Below are 16,261 nucleotides of genomic sequence, written 5' to 3'. Positions count from 1 at the left end.
AAGAAATACTCGAGATTACGCAAAGTTGAGATTGGATAAAGTTGCCCATTTCTGAGCTACCAATTATGGCAATCACGATTTGAGATTCCAGGCATATAAGCCTGCATTAACTGTCAACCTGTCTTCGACGTATTCTTCAATAATATCATTGGCATGCTTGATCTGTATAAAGCCTGGCAGGTATTCGGAAACAAGGAGGGTTGAATATGACGATCAGGACGTGCGTAAAATTGAGTCGATAGCGTAAGGGTCAGGGGAGGTCAGCGTGATGTGGCTAGCGTCGAGGGAAGGAAGACAGGTTATAGTGTCTAGGATAGGAAGGCAAGGGAGTTAGAACAGTGGGTCGAAGACAGGAGGACTGAGGGAGATAGGTATGCGGTCGGGGATAGGGAAACGGGAGGGAGATAGGGTGGTGGTTTGAGGATAGGAAACCGGGAGGGAGGTTGAGAGGGTGCAGGGCAGTGGGTCAGGCTTTTAACTTTTTTTTTGTATGCTAGCTAAAATATGAAAAATGTCTTCCTCTGTCAGGTCAGTGGGTCGAGGGTGTAAAAAATAGTCGATATCGCAAATCTCAAGATACGTCAAAATGAATGTCTTTACAATCGTAAGGTCAGTTTATACTTTATAATGCTCAAATTGTTTGGTGCACGTGCACGTGTTCGCTGTCCTCGTTCCTCAGTACTTAGGATTTACATATTTATCCCAGATGAGAGGAAAGCCAATAGTCTTAACCAAATGGCGAACCGTTTTCCATGTCGGGTATTGGATCAGTTTGTTATTTATTTTCAGGAGCATAATTTCTGGTTCCTTTTATCTTGCCCCTTAGGGCATATGCAACCTATATTTAATGATAGAGCGCCCAATGTATGTATTTATACCGCCTATGTTGGAATGTGAATTCCAGGAAATCTTGGTCTGAGTGATTCAAGAGTCCTGCTGCACACTAACACAAATGTATTTCTGTAGACTCTTGAATCACTTATGATAGTTACCTAGGTCCTAGAACCTTGCTACAGTATCCTTGCAATATATGCATATAGATCCAAAGGCACGAAGGCATAGAAGAAGGATAAGTTTTTAGCTGGTTTAGCTGGAAATTTTGTCTTTCCTATGATTTAGTTCGCTCGAGGTACGGGCCATATTTGGTTAAGTATGAGCTGAGCTAGATCTCGTCGATATCTCCCACCTTTGTCAATGAAGAAATGATCTATATATGGAAGTATATTTATCTCTGGTACTCCCGAAGTATGTGAACCAACATGGCGGATACCGGAACGTAGTCTGTGCACCAGGTTAGAGTTAAACCATAATTTCAGGTGCAAATACTACGAGAGTCAATTGGCTAGTCCCCGAACTCGTTATGTAAATAGGATGAGGAAAATTGGAATAAAATTATGGCCTAACCCTGACCTGGTACACACATTCCGGGAGTACCTCGGTAAATGCCTATTTTCAATTTTTTTCCAGTTACTTCATTGATATAAACGTGAACGTACAAGCTTCAATTCCATTGCTCCAACGGTTTTCGTTCGGAAATAACATAGGATATTTAATCATGAAATGGTATTTTTTTTTATTCTTTATCCGATTAAACGCTTCAAACAAAAGTGCTATGTTCAGTAGTATTGAATCTGACCGCTCTGTCTTTTTAATGAAATAGCTGAATTTTCGGGAGTTGTTCGAACGTGAAATTTTTGTTTATCAAATCAAAATAATTTCTACGGTTTCCCGCTTTTGTCAATAACTAAACGACAGTGTAAAGAAGTACATTCTAAGGCCTACTCAGCGATTAGGCCTATACAAAGGTAAAACCTGTTCATTCTTTCCTCTTCAATGGAAAGAATTAGGTACTCTCGTAGTATTTAAACCAGGTTCGGGTTCGGACATAATTCTAATCCGATTTTCTTTATTCTAGTTCTATTACGAGTTCAGGGACTGTTACTGTTTCAGTCCCTTCACACAACTTGATGTAAAGTAGGCGAACAAAATTAGTTCCCTCTATATTGGTACACACACATCTGGAGCGCCAAGAAATGAATTCAAGGGGATAGTTAAGTGCGTAATTTCGACGCTGGAATTAGGCTCGTCTGATTTAAAGTCAACGTTGATGATGGATTGGGCATATTATGAACATGATCGGCTTGGCATAACGACGTCGGACCTATTATGACTCGTTTTAACTACGGCCACGTGACGGACGCGTGTACCATACATATTTGGTTATGTATGTACTACGCTATATTTTCGGCTTTCTCACCATCGTCAGCGAAAGCGCGACCTATGTATTTCTACGACCTTACGCGTGGTGAAGCATATACCCCGTTTCAATACGCCTCTCTTCAATGAAAGAATTGAATTTAAGGGGTTTGGATTAAGCAAATCCCTCCAGATTCAGATATTCATTTTCGTCAAACCAATATACGATATAAAATAAATATAAAAGGAACAAATTACAAAAACGGAAATCGACTTGTTGCAGTCAACGATACATTGCCAAAGATCTAGCTCGCGTTAGCTACGGCCAATGATGATATATATATAGCATCTATCTGCTTGCTTGGCATGAAATATAGCCTGAATTTTCGCTCTTTTAAACTACGGGCCATGTAAGGGCCCCATATCCCATACACAAGCATCTATCAAACATGCTTGGCCTGACATAGAGCCTGAATTTTCAATCATTTTACCTAAGGTGACCGACCATACGTCTTCCACGTATTTGGTTGAGTCGATAACACGCTATAAATCGTTTTCTATATCATGAATCGTCTGTGAAAGAGCGACATATGTACGTATTTTTACAGCCCGCGGATAACGAAGAATATACGCTTCAGTCCAATAAAAGAACAAAATAATTGAACAAAACATTTTCGAGTCAGCTACGGCCAATGATGAAATATATCAAGCATCTATCTAACTGTTCAGCCTGATACAGTCTGATTTTTCACTATTGTTGCCTCTCATCCTTTCTATAGTACAATTTTATATTCAGCAAGGGTTCTGGCTAGGTTCCTGTCTTATATTGACGGCTACGGGCCATGTCAGGTGATAGATGCTTGCGGACGAATATCCATTGCTGTCATAAAAAATCAATCAAAATTTAATTTTGCGCTCCGAAGGTTATGTGTCAGATTTATTTAAAGCATGTGGCCCGCCGCTTCATTATCTGTAGCCCGCGTCGCATTCAGATAATAATAATAAAATCGCATTACGTGTTCTTTCGTCCTAAAATCAACCAGAAAAATTATTTAACATATTTTTACATCACTAACATCACAGAATTCACTAGAGTTAGGGCTAGCTGAGGAAACTAGCAAAGTTGAATGATGTTCTTGGCAGTCTAATTATGTCTATATGTCAGAAAATTTAGTAATTACCTTTCTGTACCTCACATTTGGTAATCTATTAATCTGAAATTATTTTGTAAACATGAGTTTGGGAAGAAAGTTGGCAAATTTAAACAGATTTTTAACTGGACGTAAGAGGGAAAATAGGAAAATACCACACGGCTTGCTTCATATACCGGCAAGTTGTGTCGGTGACAACAGAATTGAATTTTAAAAGGTTTTTTAAAATCTTGTGAGCAATGAGCATTTCCCAAAGTTAAGATTTTCAACGTAAATTTATGTTCATAAAAATTATAGTCGTAATTTAAGTAGACACAAGTGGGCCGGACGAAACACTCCGGTGGCCCGCGGGCCGTAATTGACCCACCCATGTATCAATCACACGCGAACAATATTTTTGTAAGGAATCTTTCAAGGAAAGGTGTTAATACCCCCTGAAATGTCCAATGACCTGACAATTCCCACTTTTATTTACCCCTGCTATAAAAGGTTGCTAATAATCATTTCTAGTAGTAACAAATGGGAATCGGGGTAAAATTGACGCGATAATTCCTACACAATCTAGATTTCTCTCAAAAATGTTGTTTGAAACAATATGGCGGCACCTGCTTGTTTGGTCAAAAAGCCAAAACTCACGAGTGTGTGATTATTGCCTGATTCAACAGTGAGTAACCGACATAAAAATATTTTAACTTCATTTCAATCAAAAAATTCAAACGATCACTGCTCGATTTACGTCAATGGACCATTAGCTTCCGGGAAACGATCGTTGAAAACGTTGAACTAGCATAACCCTGTCATCAGATTTTTCACATTCTAACCATTGCGAATGAATTAGCAATGCGAAAAATAACAAGCAATCTATCTCGCTTTCGTCTGTTGTTATCGAATTTAATCTCCGCGCTAATTTGTTCATCTCTGTATACTTTACAGCAAAAGTTCTCAGTCTTCATTCTCTAATTTAACTCTTTGCGAATTTAAAATAAAATGTTCCCTCACTATGCAAAGGGCGACAGACGAGAAAGTCTTTAGAAAAATGAATTTCCACTTAGCATTGTGCAGATGTATAAAATTGATTGCGTTTCGTTTATACAACTACGATTATCCCCTACAATGCTAATTCCGCTTTTATAGCGCGTAGTGAAAGCATTGCTTAACATATTGGGTTCAAATTTCATACCCACCTCGTAACCCAGGGTGTGATAAATTGGGGGTAGCAATGCCGAGCAGAAAAAATGTCGGTATTTCCGAATAATATAGTTCTTCAGATGCCGTTAGGTATCAGTGGTAGCTCATACAAAGCCTTGTTCATATTAAATGGCGTGAATGAGTGACCCAGTGGCGGTGCGTCAATAGGGCCAACCGGGGCAATGCCCCGGTTGTTTTTTCGGTATAATATAAAATATTCGAAAAATACCTCAATATCGGTTGTACAGACTGTCTACACTAGCCATATTCTCCCGACATGGTTCATTTTTCGCTCGCAAAGCCTTCGCCGAACGTCGACGGGGCGACGCCGATTTTGCCCCGGTTGCTCATTGTATATCGTATTCTTTCTTTTATCTTCTACTCGCCGCGTTTGTCTCGTTTGTTTTCTGTTTCTTTTACTAAATCATCGGGGCTAGCCCCGAAATTATGACGACACAATGCCGACGTTTCTTACAACAACGTGTTGACATATTCACGCATTCCTTCTCGTTCGTTGGTTGCTTGAAGAGTTGATAGTTTCCTCGCCCTTGTTTTTGTCGCTTGTTTCGCTATTTGAATCAGTTAGAGACCTTTAGTCCATTTGCTTTCGATTTTCCACATTCCTTTTGAGCTCCTCACTTCTTTCCGGCTTCGCATTTCTTAGCCTTAGACCTCATAATGAATAAGGTTGATGCACTACTTGACACTCCGTTTTCGCAGCTGCCGCTGGAACAAAAATTAGAGGTACAACGTCTTGGGCCTTATCAACCAAAAAATTGTTCACTGGAACAATCCCATGACGGAGGAAAGCGTCGGCGTACATTCTGCGCAGAAACTTGGTATAAAAAACACGAATGGTTGTGTTACAGCGAGGACAAAAATGCACTTTTTGTTTTTATTGCCTACTTTTTGCTACCGCCCGTGACTCACGTTGGTGTAAATTTGGTTTTAGAGATCTTAAACATCTTTCCGAGCGTGCCAGGGATCATCAATCTTCTATGGAGCATCTGGACAATGCAGTAAAATACCGAACATTCGGAAATGTTAATATTGGAGCACAGTTGGATGAAGTACGCGCGGTTTCTATTCGTCGGCACAACCAAAACGTTGAGAAAAACCGCCATGTTCTCGGTCGATTGATAGATGTTTTGAAGTTCATTGGTTGTCACGAGCTGTCCCTCCGTGGGCACGATGAACGGGCTGGCTCTTCTAATAGAGGGGTATTTTTGGATATGGTGGAATACACCGCATCCCTAGATACAGTATTGAGAGATGATCTTGATGCCGCAACTGTTTCGAAATGGACATCTAAGGATATCGAAAATGATTTGCTCGACTCAATGTATAAAACTTATTTACAAAATTTGGCTCTGGAAATTGAGAATTGCCAGTTTCTTTCGATTCAGTCTGACGAGACAACTGACATCACGTGCGTTTCCCAACTGGCTGTGATTTTTCGGTTTGTGAAAGATGGTAAACCTACCGAGAGATTTCACAGCTTTGTACCAATTGTTGATCGTACGGCTTGCGGGATATCGGCTGTACTGAAAGAAGTGTTACAGCCTTACAACGCGAAGTCAAAATTGATAGCTCAAACTTATGACGGCGCGGCAGTCATGAGTGGGTCGAAACATGGTGTTCAAGTTTATATAAAAAAAGATTTTCCTCATGCGCATTTTTTACATTGTTATGCGCACCAATTTTATCCTCGTTATTAAAAATATGTGTCTTGATACCCCTCTGACCTCCTTCGCCAGATATGTAGCCGCCGTCTCCCAGCTTGTGCACCAACACGTTGGAACTTCCAATCACGCGTGGTGCAGGGCGTGTCCGAAATTAGGTCTGAGCTCATTGAGTGTTTCAATTGCATTCAGAGCTATCCGGTTTGGGACGAACGCTCTGTGAGGGAGGCGGCAGGTCTAAAGCGTCTGCTAGAAGATGGTGAGTTTTCATTTTTTCTCGCTTTTTTCTCCACAATATTCTATCACGTGGATGTATTATACGGCGCATTGCAGTCAAGGCTAACGGATGGAGCGTCTGTGCAGTCGTGTATTTCAGACTTCTGCGATGCTGTATCTCGTATCCGGGAAACAATAAAATACGACGACACATGGAGTGCTTCTTTACGCCGCGGGCAAACAACGCAGTCTTTGATTTTGTCTGCAAAGGAATGCTGTGACATTCTGGTGAATCAAATAGGCGATCGTCTGCGCACTGAACACCTTGCTGTGTTCTCTTTGATGAACCCCAAAAAATTTTCATAATTTGCACGTCAATTTCCCATCCATTTGTTGGCTACTGTCTCCAAATTTTACCCCATTATAAACGTGGGTAAATTGGAAAATGAATTGAGATGTATATACACCAATCAAACTTTTTTGAACATCACATCAACTTGCGCGCTCTATGGGTTCCTCATAGATAACACTCTAGTAACTACCTTTGCGGCGTCTGCAAAACGACGCCTATTTCTTCCGCCGACGCAGAGCGAACATTCAGCACGCTGAAGCGTATTAAAACGTATCTCAGAAACACAATGAAGCAAGATAGATTAAATTCCTTGGCTGTTTTATCCATTCACAGAGACGTTATTTCTGAGATGCATGACTTTAATCAGCGCGTTATTGAGCATTTTGCTTCCAAGAAATCGCGGCGTGTTGCATATATGTTCAAGCAGTAGAAGTCTAGCAGCATATATATCTATGAGTGATCGACGCATGTCCTTATCTTTGCATTAACTTTCCTTTCTTCATAGTAACGTTTTAAACCTTATTTTAGGTTTTGTCTGCTTTCCCGAAGTTTCTGTTAATATGTCATTGTATTTATCTGGGTAAATATTGCCTTTCCCTTTGAAAGAGGTTTCAAAATAAACTATGTCTATATTTATTAATCCCTTGACTTGGACCGGTTTTTAAGACACTTTCTTATCGTTAAAAATTGTCGCTTTTGCCGATTGGTTGTTACCGATGGAATGGTTTTTATACTCATAAAATGATGGGAGAACTTACAGCGCTAATCCTGTCCCCGTAGATGGGGGTGACTTGGTCCCGCAGTAGCTTGCCCCGGCTGTCAAAATGACCACGCGCCGCCACTGCCTCAATCACAAACACAGCATACTGCCACAACATGGAGTGCATTCTTTTTTGATATACCGTAATGAAGATCAAATATTGACAGCAGTCTCTGTAAACAAAAATTGGAGAAAAGTCAATAACTGCTTGCATCAATTTTTTCATTTTCATAAAAATTTGCACTCGTGAAAAACAACATTTTTCTGTTTATAATTGAAACTGTATTTTTTCATCGGAATATATTATAAAACATTTTACCAGTACAATACACATGCATCGACAGTCCATTATTATTGTACATATATCTTAAAATGTTTAACCATGTCTTTATATTTTGCTATTTTTGTTAACCAAGTATCGTTCAATCCCGCCAATTTCTAACAGCAAAAGGGATAAAAATACAACTTTTAAAACTTTACACCTGTTCTGAATATATCCGATGTTCAGTTTCCCGATTTTTTTTTTAGAAAAACTGAACATGCAGAATAACTGTACAGTAGCGTGTTGAACAGTTATTCTGGTTCAATAAAACTGAATGATGAATATCTGCGAACCCACTGTATTACTTATTTGTAAACCAGCTGCGTCAACATTCTAACATACCGTATGGAGTAATTTAATGTCGTGCTGCAGCTGGATATGGATACCGAATAAGCAAAGTATATGATATAAAAACACCAGTAACTGAATTAATTTATAAGCAAAACTTTCTATGGAGAACGAATTGATCGCAGTTGTCTTGCTAATTTGGTCCAAGGCTGTTTCTGGTGTGGCGTACCGGAATTGGTATCACCACTCAGGTTCTTTCTGCCAGCTTCTTGGTCACTGAAGTTGCAATAGATGTCTATCACAAAATAATCTTCTTGCGGTTCCAATTACAGCAGAGTAACTAAGTTAACTAACAAATTAATTATACACCTGTAAAAACTTATTACAACCAAATACTCCAATTAGAAACACAATAAACAAATAAAAATACAGTATCAAATACCATACAGAACACAAATAGGAATTGGTCTATGACGTCACAGTCACGAACTATCGACATGTAATGGAATATACAAAAACCAGGCAAAACATACCTAGAAATACATAAGAAAAACTAGTATGACACTAAAGATACAACACAAATCCTATCTTACCGACAAACATCTATATACCTGACAATATCTATCTATCTATATACCTGACAATACACATAGAAATACGGATATCACACTGGAAAGTAACTACGAAAATAGACTAGTTACGGAAACGTTAAATACAAGGTAACTAGGATAGGATTTACATATTTATCCCGGGGGAGAGGAAAGCCGATAAGGCGGCTTATCCATATGGCGAACCACGGCCTCTCGTCGGGTTACCATTCCAAGTCGGGTATGGGATTAGTTTTACTGTATTGTTTGTTTTCGGAAGCATGGACTTGGTGGTGGAGGAAGCCGTAACCGACCAGCGGTTATGTGAACCACCCAACGACGGCGAGGAGTCCAGCAATCCTCTCGCACATAACCATCCCTACATGGGATTCGAACCTGCGAACCCACGCAGAGTAGTTAGAGGTGCGGTGGCGAGCGTATTCCTAACGCTTAGCCCGTTGAGCCACACCGCCGCGCCTAAACTAGTGAACAGAGCTATGCCAAACTGGACAAACACTAAACCTGTACTACTAATATCATTTTACAACAAGAATTATACAGATTAACGGCACTAAAACACTATAATGTTAACCTAAAACACAGAGGAAATTCCACACTGCCGGCACTCTGACAAACCAGCTAAAAAGGAAAGATACTCAGCTGCTCACTATTGACTCAAGTGGTAAGAATAAATATGAGCATACAGAATAAAACAGAGTTATAGACGTGGTCGTCTCATTACTTCCCCCTTTTTCAGATGGGAAATTACAGAGAAATTTTCCATTTTCAAAATTGAAAATCCATAAAAATGTGAAGAAACTGTAAAGAACTGTACACTCAAATGAAATGTCTATCTAAAATCAAAACATTCAATTGTAAAAAACTTGATAAAAGTATTATCACAGTCAAATCAAATGTAATCATCCAAATATCTAGGCCTTCGCCTAGTGTCGGCAGTCCGGGTGGTCCTAAAGTTTAGTTTAGTTAGGATTCCTTCAGTTGTACATCGTCATCGTGATGATTATCGCTATCTCGTCGTCGTCATCATTACTGTGTTGTTTTCTCGTATTCGACGTGTCGCATTTTTCTCTTTCACGTGTTATCGTGTTACGTATTTATTTTATTATCGTCCCCTAAGCTCAGCAAGATGTTTAAGATTGCATTTCTGGTGGTAGCAGTTTAGGATTTCATTTCTTGTTATGGCAGCTTAAGATTACATCGCCTTTATAACGTTGAAGTTTGAATTCATTCAATAGTCTTCTTTTATACTGTATTTCGAATCGTTCGATATAACATTATGATATTTGCATGTCTACAGCTCGTATGGTATTGCATTTATAGTTACTGTTTTACCTTGGTTGTATATCTGTCGTTTTGGGACTATGCTGTTATATGGAGTTGTTTTGTGTAAGTATTAGTTTTATATTCTGTATCATTTGTCTTTGATTTATTTGGTGCTAATTATTTCATTTGTATTTTAGTCAACCGTTTTGAATACTTTCAATAAAACGAGTCTGGCAAATCGACTTATCATTTCCGGGTCCCAAAAGTGACAAAGTTGAACAAATCTCCTTGCGACGACGATGAACGAAGCAGATGAATCAATTACACAAGATTTGAATAGACGAGAAGCTTCTTCTTCGCCTGCAGTTCCTCTCGCGGAAACAGACGACGGTAACTCTGAAACTATTGGACGCAATGTATTATGCCACGAAAGAGTCCGACTACAAAATGAACTAAATGGTTTGTGCGACAGAATTTCAAAATCGATTACTGAAAATGCTCAAAATTCTATCGTTACTGATCTTAAAATTAAACTTCATGTTAAACGAATTGCTTATGACCAAGTGATGGATAAACTCATTCCGACTACCCGTAATCCAAATGTTTTGAAGAAATATGAAACTGGAAGGCAAATGATGTTATCGAAAATCGATCAAATTGAAAGCAGAATTAATTCTTACCTTGACGAGGAGATCGTTTCTGATCACGGGTCTGTCGAATCCAATACAAGCAAATGCAGTGTTGAATCACTGAAGAGATTGCAACTTGAGCAAGAACGAGAGGTAGAAAGAGCCGATTCTCTTGTACGTATGGCTAAACGAGACTTTCTCACAGAAGAAGATACCATTCGCAATAAAATATCAGCACTAGAGCGTCGCCTTGATACCAAACGTCGAGACATAAACGAAAAAGAACGAATGGCAGATCTAACACGTCGCCAAGCTGACGAACTTATGCGTGAAATTGAACAAGAAAAGACTGAATTGGCTACCAAAAAGATGCCTAAAGATAACTTCCGTGGCGTCAATATTGAATATCCGTTAGAGTCAACACGCAGACGAAGTGCAGCGAACTTTTTTGTTCCGACGAAGAGTCAAGTGGCAACAAATTCAGAAAAGACCAAAGAATTGCACTTCCCGACAGCACGAACTTACAAACGCCCGTCTCCTGCAAACAGAATGCTCATACCACAAGAAGCAGTCGACGCGTGGATTGACCACTTGGAACCTAACCAGTCTGGTAAATTTTCTGTTAATTCTTTTAATATGTCAGTAGAGGAACAAACTATGTTATCATTACAGTTGAATTCTAGAATATTGTCCCAGCACCATTTATCGCCGATTGCGATTCCTAGTTTTAGCGGAACGCCCCTAGAATGGCCAAACTTTATTGAGTTATTTTTTGATAATGTACACAGTTCTCTTGACGACGACGGTTCGCGTATGGTTCGCTTAGTCGCGTCTTTGACGGGGGTGGCTAAACGACATGTCGATGGCTTAGGCACGGTGGGAAGTAATTATATTGTCGCGTTGAGTGAATTGAAACATATATTCGGCCAACGGGTGACGATTGCTCGGGCCTTTCTCGAGAAGGTTGTAGATGGTAGACGAGTAACAGAATTCAGTATCCGAAAAATATCCGATTTTCATTCTGAAGTTCGCGACATTGTGATAAATTTGAAGAAAATGCGATTGCTTGCAGATTTGTATAGTATTGAAAATGTTAGAAAGACAGCAATGCGAATTCCGGCAGAACTGACCTCGAGTTGGAATAAGTTTGTGACTGATATGATTCGTGCCGACGAAATGCCGAGTTTACTGGACTTCGAGCAGTGGTTGTGGGAACGATGCGAGGAATTAGGAAATCCTTTTTCACCAAATCTTTTCAGTACTAAAATAGATCGTGACGATCGCAGACAGGCATTTCCTAAGAAGAATGTGGTATACCCTTTATCGGGTCATTCAAATCAGCCGCTCGAACAACCGCGAATGCAATGTTTCTATTGCAATGGTTTTCATTCTTTAAGTAACTGCGATAGCTTCAGGTTTAGTGCCAATGACACGAAAAGAAGATTTCTACTAAATTCACGCCTGTGCTTTAACTGTCTCGAACCTGGACATTTAGCTATTTCGTGCCGGTTCCGCAATATGTGTCGTGTTTGTCCCGGTAAGCATCATTCAGCCATCCATGGTTTGAGAGTCGTTCCTAATAGATTGAGTGATAACAATCAGCCTGATCTCCCTCCTCATATGAGCGGCGTTGCCAATTCTCATGTTTCAGGCGTTAATGGTGTTCAGTTTCAGCTTTTGCCAGTCGTAGTAAAAGGCCCATTGGGATCCTCTGAATATGCTATCGCTGTTCTAGATTCTGCCAGTCAAATCTCAATAATACATCCCAAATTAAAACAAAAACTTGGTTTGAAAGGAAGTCCTAGGTGTCTAACCATTAACACCTTATGCAATAAGGGCGTTTCGCAAAATACGGAGGTGGTGAAATTGTCGGTGCGATCTGCTCACGACGAGAGTGGTCAAATTCTGATGTTAAGCAACGTGTTTGTGGTCGAGTCACGCATACCACATCCAGCTAGAATCCTTAAGAACGATCACAATATGACTCACCTGCAGGATATTCCGTTAACCGACATTGAAGCGAACAAAGCCATGATTTTAATCGGAGCCGATAATCCCTTGGCGCATTTCCAGCTTGAACGTAGAGTCGGCCAGCAACATGAACCAGTGGGTATTAAAACTCCTCTCGGTTGGACTTTGATCGGGTCTTCAGGCCCGACTAATGAAGATGAAACTGTTTCAAATATGCTGTGTTGTGATTTGCGTGACCAGTATAACATGCTGCAAGAACAAGTTGAGCGATTTTGGTCCACTGAAGCTGTAGGCACGGCGTACAATTTGACCCGTAGCGAGTCGATTGAAGATAGACAAACTGATAATTTGATGGAAAGAAAAATTAGATTTATCGACGGTCATTACGAGGTTGGGTTTATGTGGAGAAATGAAAATTGCGAAATGCCGCAAAACGAACACGTAGCGCTTAACAGGTTCGAAAATCTCAGAAAACGACTCCAAGGAAACGAACGTTTGCGAAACTTATATTGTAAAGAAATGGCAAAGAATATTGAAAGGGGTTGGGTGCGTAAGCTAACTTCAGATGAAAAGGCGTTTCGCGGTCCTCGAACTTGGTTTCTGCCTCATCATGGCGTTGAAAATCCCAAAAAGCCAAATAAACTAAGAATTGTTTTTGACGCGGCATCTACTTGCTGCGGCGTCAGTCTGAACAGTCGATTGATGTCCGGGCGCGATTTGATCAATAATCTAGTCGGGGTGCTTTTACGTTTTCGGGAAAGACCAATCGCTATAAGCGCCGATATAGAAGCCATGTTTCATATGATTCGATTGCCGGAAGATGATACGGATTCTGCACGTTTTCTCTGGTCGGAAGACCTTTTTTCAACCAAACGGCCAGATGTGTATAAATTCTTAGTTCGTATTTTTGGAGCTGTGGATTCACCTTATGTCGCAAACTTTTGTTTGAAGAGAGCTGCGTACGATAGTAGAAACAAGTTTCCTAGAGACGTAATATTAACTACCGATAGAGACTTTTATGTCGATGATTTACTTACTTCGAAATGGAATGTTGATTCCGCGGTATCGACAGCTAAAGATATGATTAAGATGTTACACGATAAAGGATTCAACTTGACCAAGTGGGTTTCGAATTCTAAATCGGTTTTACGTGAAATATCCAGTGGACGTGTCGTCACTAATGTTGACTTAGATCTGGACAGATTACCTGTTAGAAAAGCTCTGGGCTTGCATTGGGACATCGAGAAGGATTGCTTTATATTCGACCACCAGAAATTTACTGAATTTACCACGAAAAGAAAGGCCCTTAGTGTAACCAGTTCAATATTCGATCCATTAGGATTTGTAGCACCAATCATTTTGTATGCCAAATTATTACTGCGGGAATGTTGGCGTGACAACTTAGCTTGGGACGAAGTATTTGATAATAAGAGATTGAAGTGTTGGGAAAATTGGATAAATTCGCTGAAATGTTTAAAGAGTTTTTCGATTCCACGTCAATTTAAAGGTGTTAAATGTGAAAGTTCCTCGTATGAAATTCATATATTCTGTGATGCATCAGAAGTGGCATATGGTGCGGTAGCATACATAATATCGAAGCATTCCCGGGAGAATTTTCAGTGTAGTCTTATCGCGGCTAAAGCAAGAGTCGCACCTATGAAAGGTATGACCGTGCCTCGTTTAGAATTGCAAGGTGCTCTCTTGGCCGTGCGATTGTTAAATTTTCTCCGAAAAGAACTATCCCTTCCACTAGGCGACGTACATATGTGGTCCGACTCGACTTGTGTATTGAGATATTTAAAAAATAAAACTCGAAGATTTAAAACATTTGTAGCCAATCGCGTTCGCGAAATACTCGATCACACTCGGCCACACCAATGGAAGTACGTCGACTCAGCACAGAATCCCGCTGATTACTGCACTAGGGGAATGACGGTTTCCAAATTTCTAGAAAATTCTGATCGATGGCTACATGGACCAGAGTTTTTGCTCATGCCTGAAAGTGATTGGCCAAGCCAGATAGCGTTACGTGCAGTTGACGACCACGACCAAGAGATTAAATATCAAACATGCATACTAGCAGATTGTTTTATAACTACGGATAACAGCGATGGAGTACTTGATTCGGAAATCGAAAAGGTCGTCGATGTCGAACGTTTTGATTCGTGGTTTTCCTTATGCAAACGAACTGCCGTGGTTTTGTTGGCAGCTCGGTATTTTAAGAATCTTTCTGTGAAATGTCCGACGTATAGCCCGCTGCCAGCTCAACTTGTGACTCCTAAACAGTTGGAACTCGCGGGCCGGTATTGGATAGTTTCTGCTCAAAACAAGCATTTCCGCGTGGAGCGCAAATGCATAACTAACCGAGAAGATTTATCATCAAAATCAACGTTACTTAATCTGACGCCATTTTTCGATGGACAAGTGATCCGCGTCGGGGGCCGTCTTGAAAATGCCAATATCCCACTGCGTTCGAAACATCCTATTATACTGCCGTATTCAAGTTTGAAATGTGATTCGAACTGCCCATGTCGAATTTCATGGTTGATAATGAAAGCTGCTCATATTCGACTCGCACATGCCGGTCCAGAGGCCACGCTTAGCGCATTAAGACAGCGCTACTGGCATATAAAAGGGAGAAAACTTGTCAAACGAATAATTGATAATTGTTGGGAATGTAAAAGACGCCGAGCAAGTTGCAGAACCCCACTGATGTCGAATCTGCCCAAAGTTCGTGTTACTGAAGCAAGACCGAAAATGTCGGGCTGGATTTCTTCGGCCCGATCCAAACAAAGAGAGGCAGGGTTTTAGAGAAACGATGGGGGTGTTTGTTTTGTTGTCTTTCAATGAGAGCTGTACACATTGAGATGGCATGGACTATGGATACTGATTCCTTCATATGTGTACTTTTGTCTTTCATTGCGATACGAGGACCTGTATCCCAAATATGGTCGGACAACGGATCAAATATAGTTGGTGGTTCCCGAGAGCTGAAAACCGTCCTTAACTCGATAGATGAATCTCGCGTGGCAGAACTGTGCTTAAAACACAATATTGAATGGCATTTCACTCCACCTTACGCTCCCCATTTTGGTGGCGTTTGGGAAAGATTAGTAAAGTCCGCAAAGCGTGCTTTGAAAGCAGTTCTGGGGAATGTGCGTGTAACCGACGAAGTCTTGAAGACCGCCTTTGCGAGGGTTACCGACATCATGAATAGTAGACCCATTACAACAGTGAGCGACGAACCAACCGACTTTAGTGCCATTACACCAAATTGTTTGTTGAAAGGGCATTCGGCCGAAGTGTTTCCACTGGATTCAGACGTGATGAAATTATGCTACAGAAAACGATGGAGGCAAACCGAAGCTATTTGTAATCAGTTTTGGAGAAGATGGCGAAAAGATTACCTACCGAATTTGATGACACGATGTAAGTGGCGGAAGGAACAACGAAACTTACAAAAAGGAAATCTGGTGCTCGTTTCTGACCCCGTTGCACCGAGAGGAAGTTGGCAACTTGGTCGTGTTATTCAAATTTACCCTGGTTCTGACGGACGAGTCCGAACTGTCGCGGTTAAAACTATAAATGGCATACATATTCGACCCGCATCGAAAATCTGCCTCCTAGAAGAATGA

The 16,261-nt window shown here is 40.5% G+C and overlaps 2 protein-coding genes across 2 annotated transcripts; both read left to right on the top strand.

The window, feature by feature from the left end:
• The first annotated feature begins 10,835 nt into the window (after positions 1-10,835).
• LOC144430406 (uncharacterized) lies at positions 10,836-15,437 on the top strand. The gene has a single exon (XM_078118340.1). It carries the CDS (start codon positions 10,836-10,838, stop codon positions 15,435-15,437), a length of 4,602 nt encoding a protein of 1,533 aa, XP_077974466.1.
• Positions 15,438-15,493: 56 nt separating this feature from the next.
• LOC144430405 (uncharacterized) lies at positions 15,494-16,261 on the top strand. The gene has a single exon (XM_078118339.1). The coding sequence runs from the start codon at positions 15,494-15,496 to the stop codon at positions 16,259-16,261; it is 768 nt and encodes a 255-aa protein (XP_077974465.1).

This window comes from Styela clava, chromosome 12 (genome assembly GCF_964204865.1).
Source record: "Styela clava chromosome 12, kaStyClav1.hap1.2, whole genome shotgun sequence".
Taxonomy (NCBI): domain Eukaryota; kingdom Metazoa; phylum Chordata; class Ascidiacea; order Stolidobranchia; family Styelidae; genus Styela; species Styela clava.
Note: the sequence above shows the minus strand (reverse complement) of the source record. Positions and strands in the feature narration are given on the sequence as shown.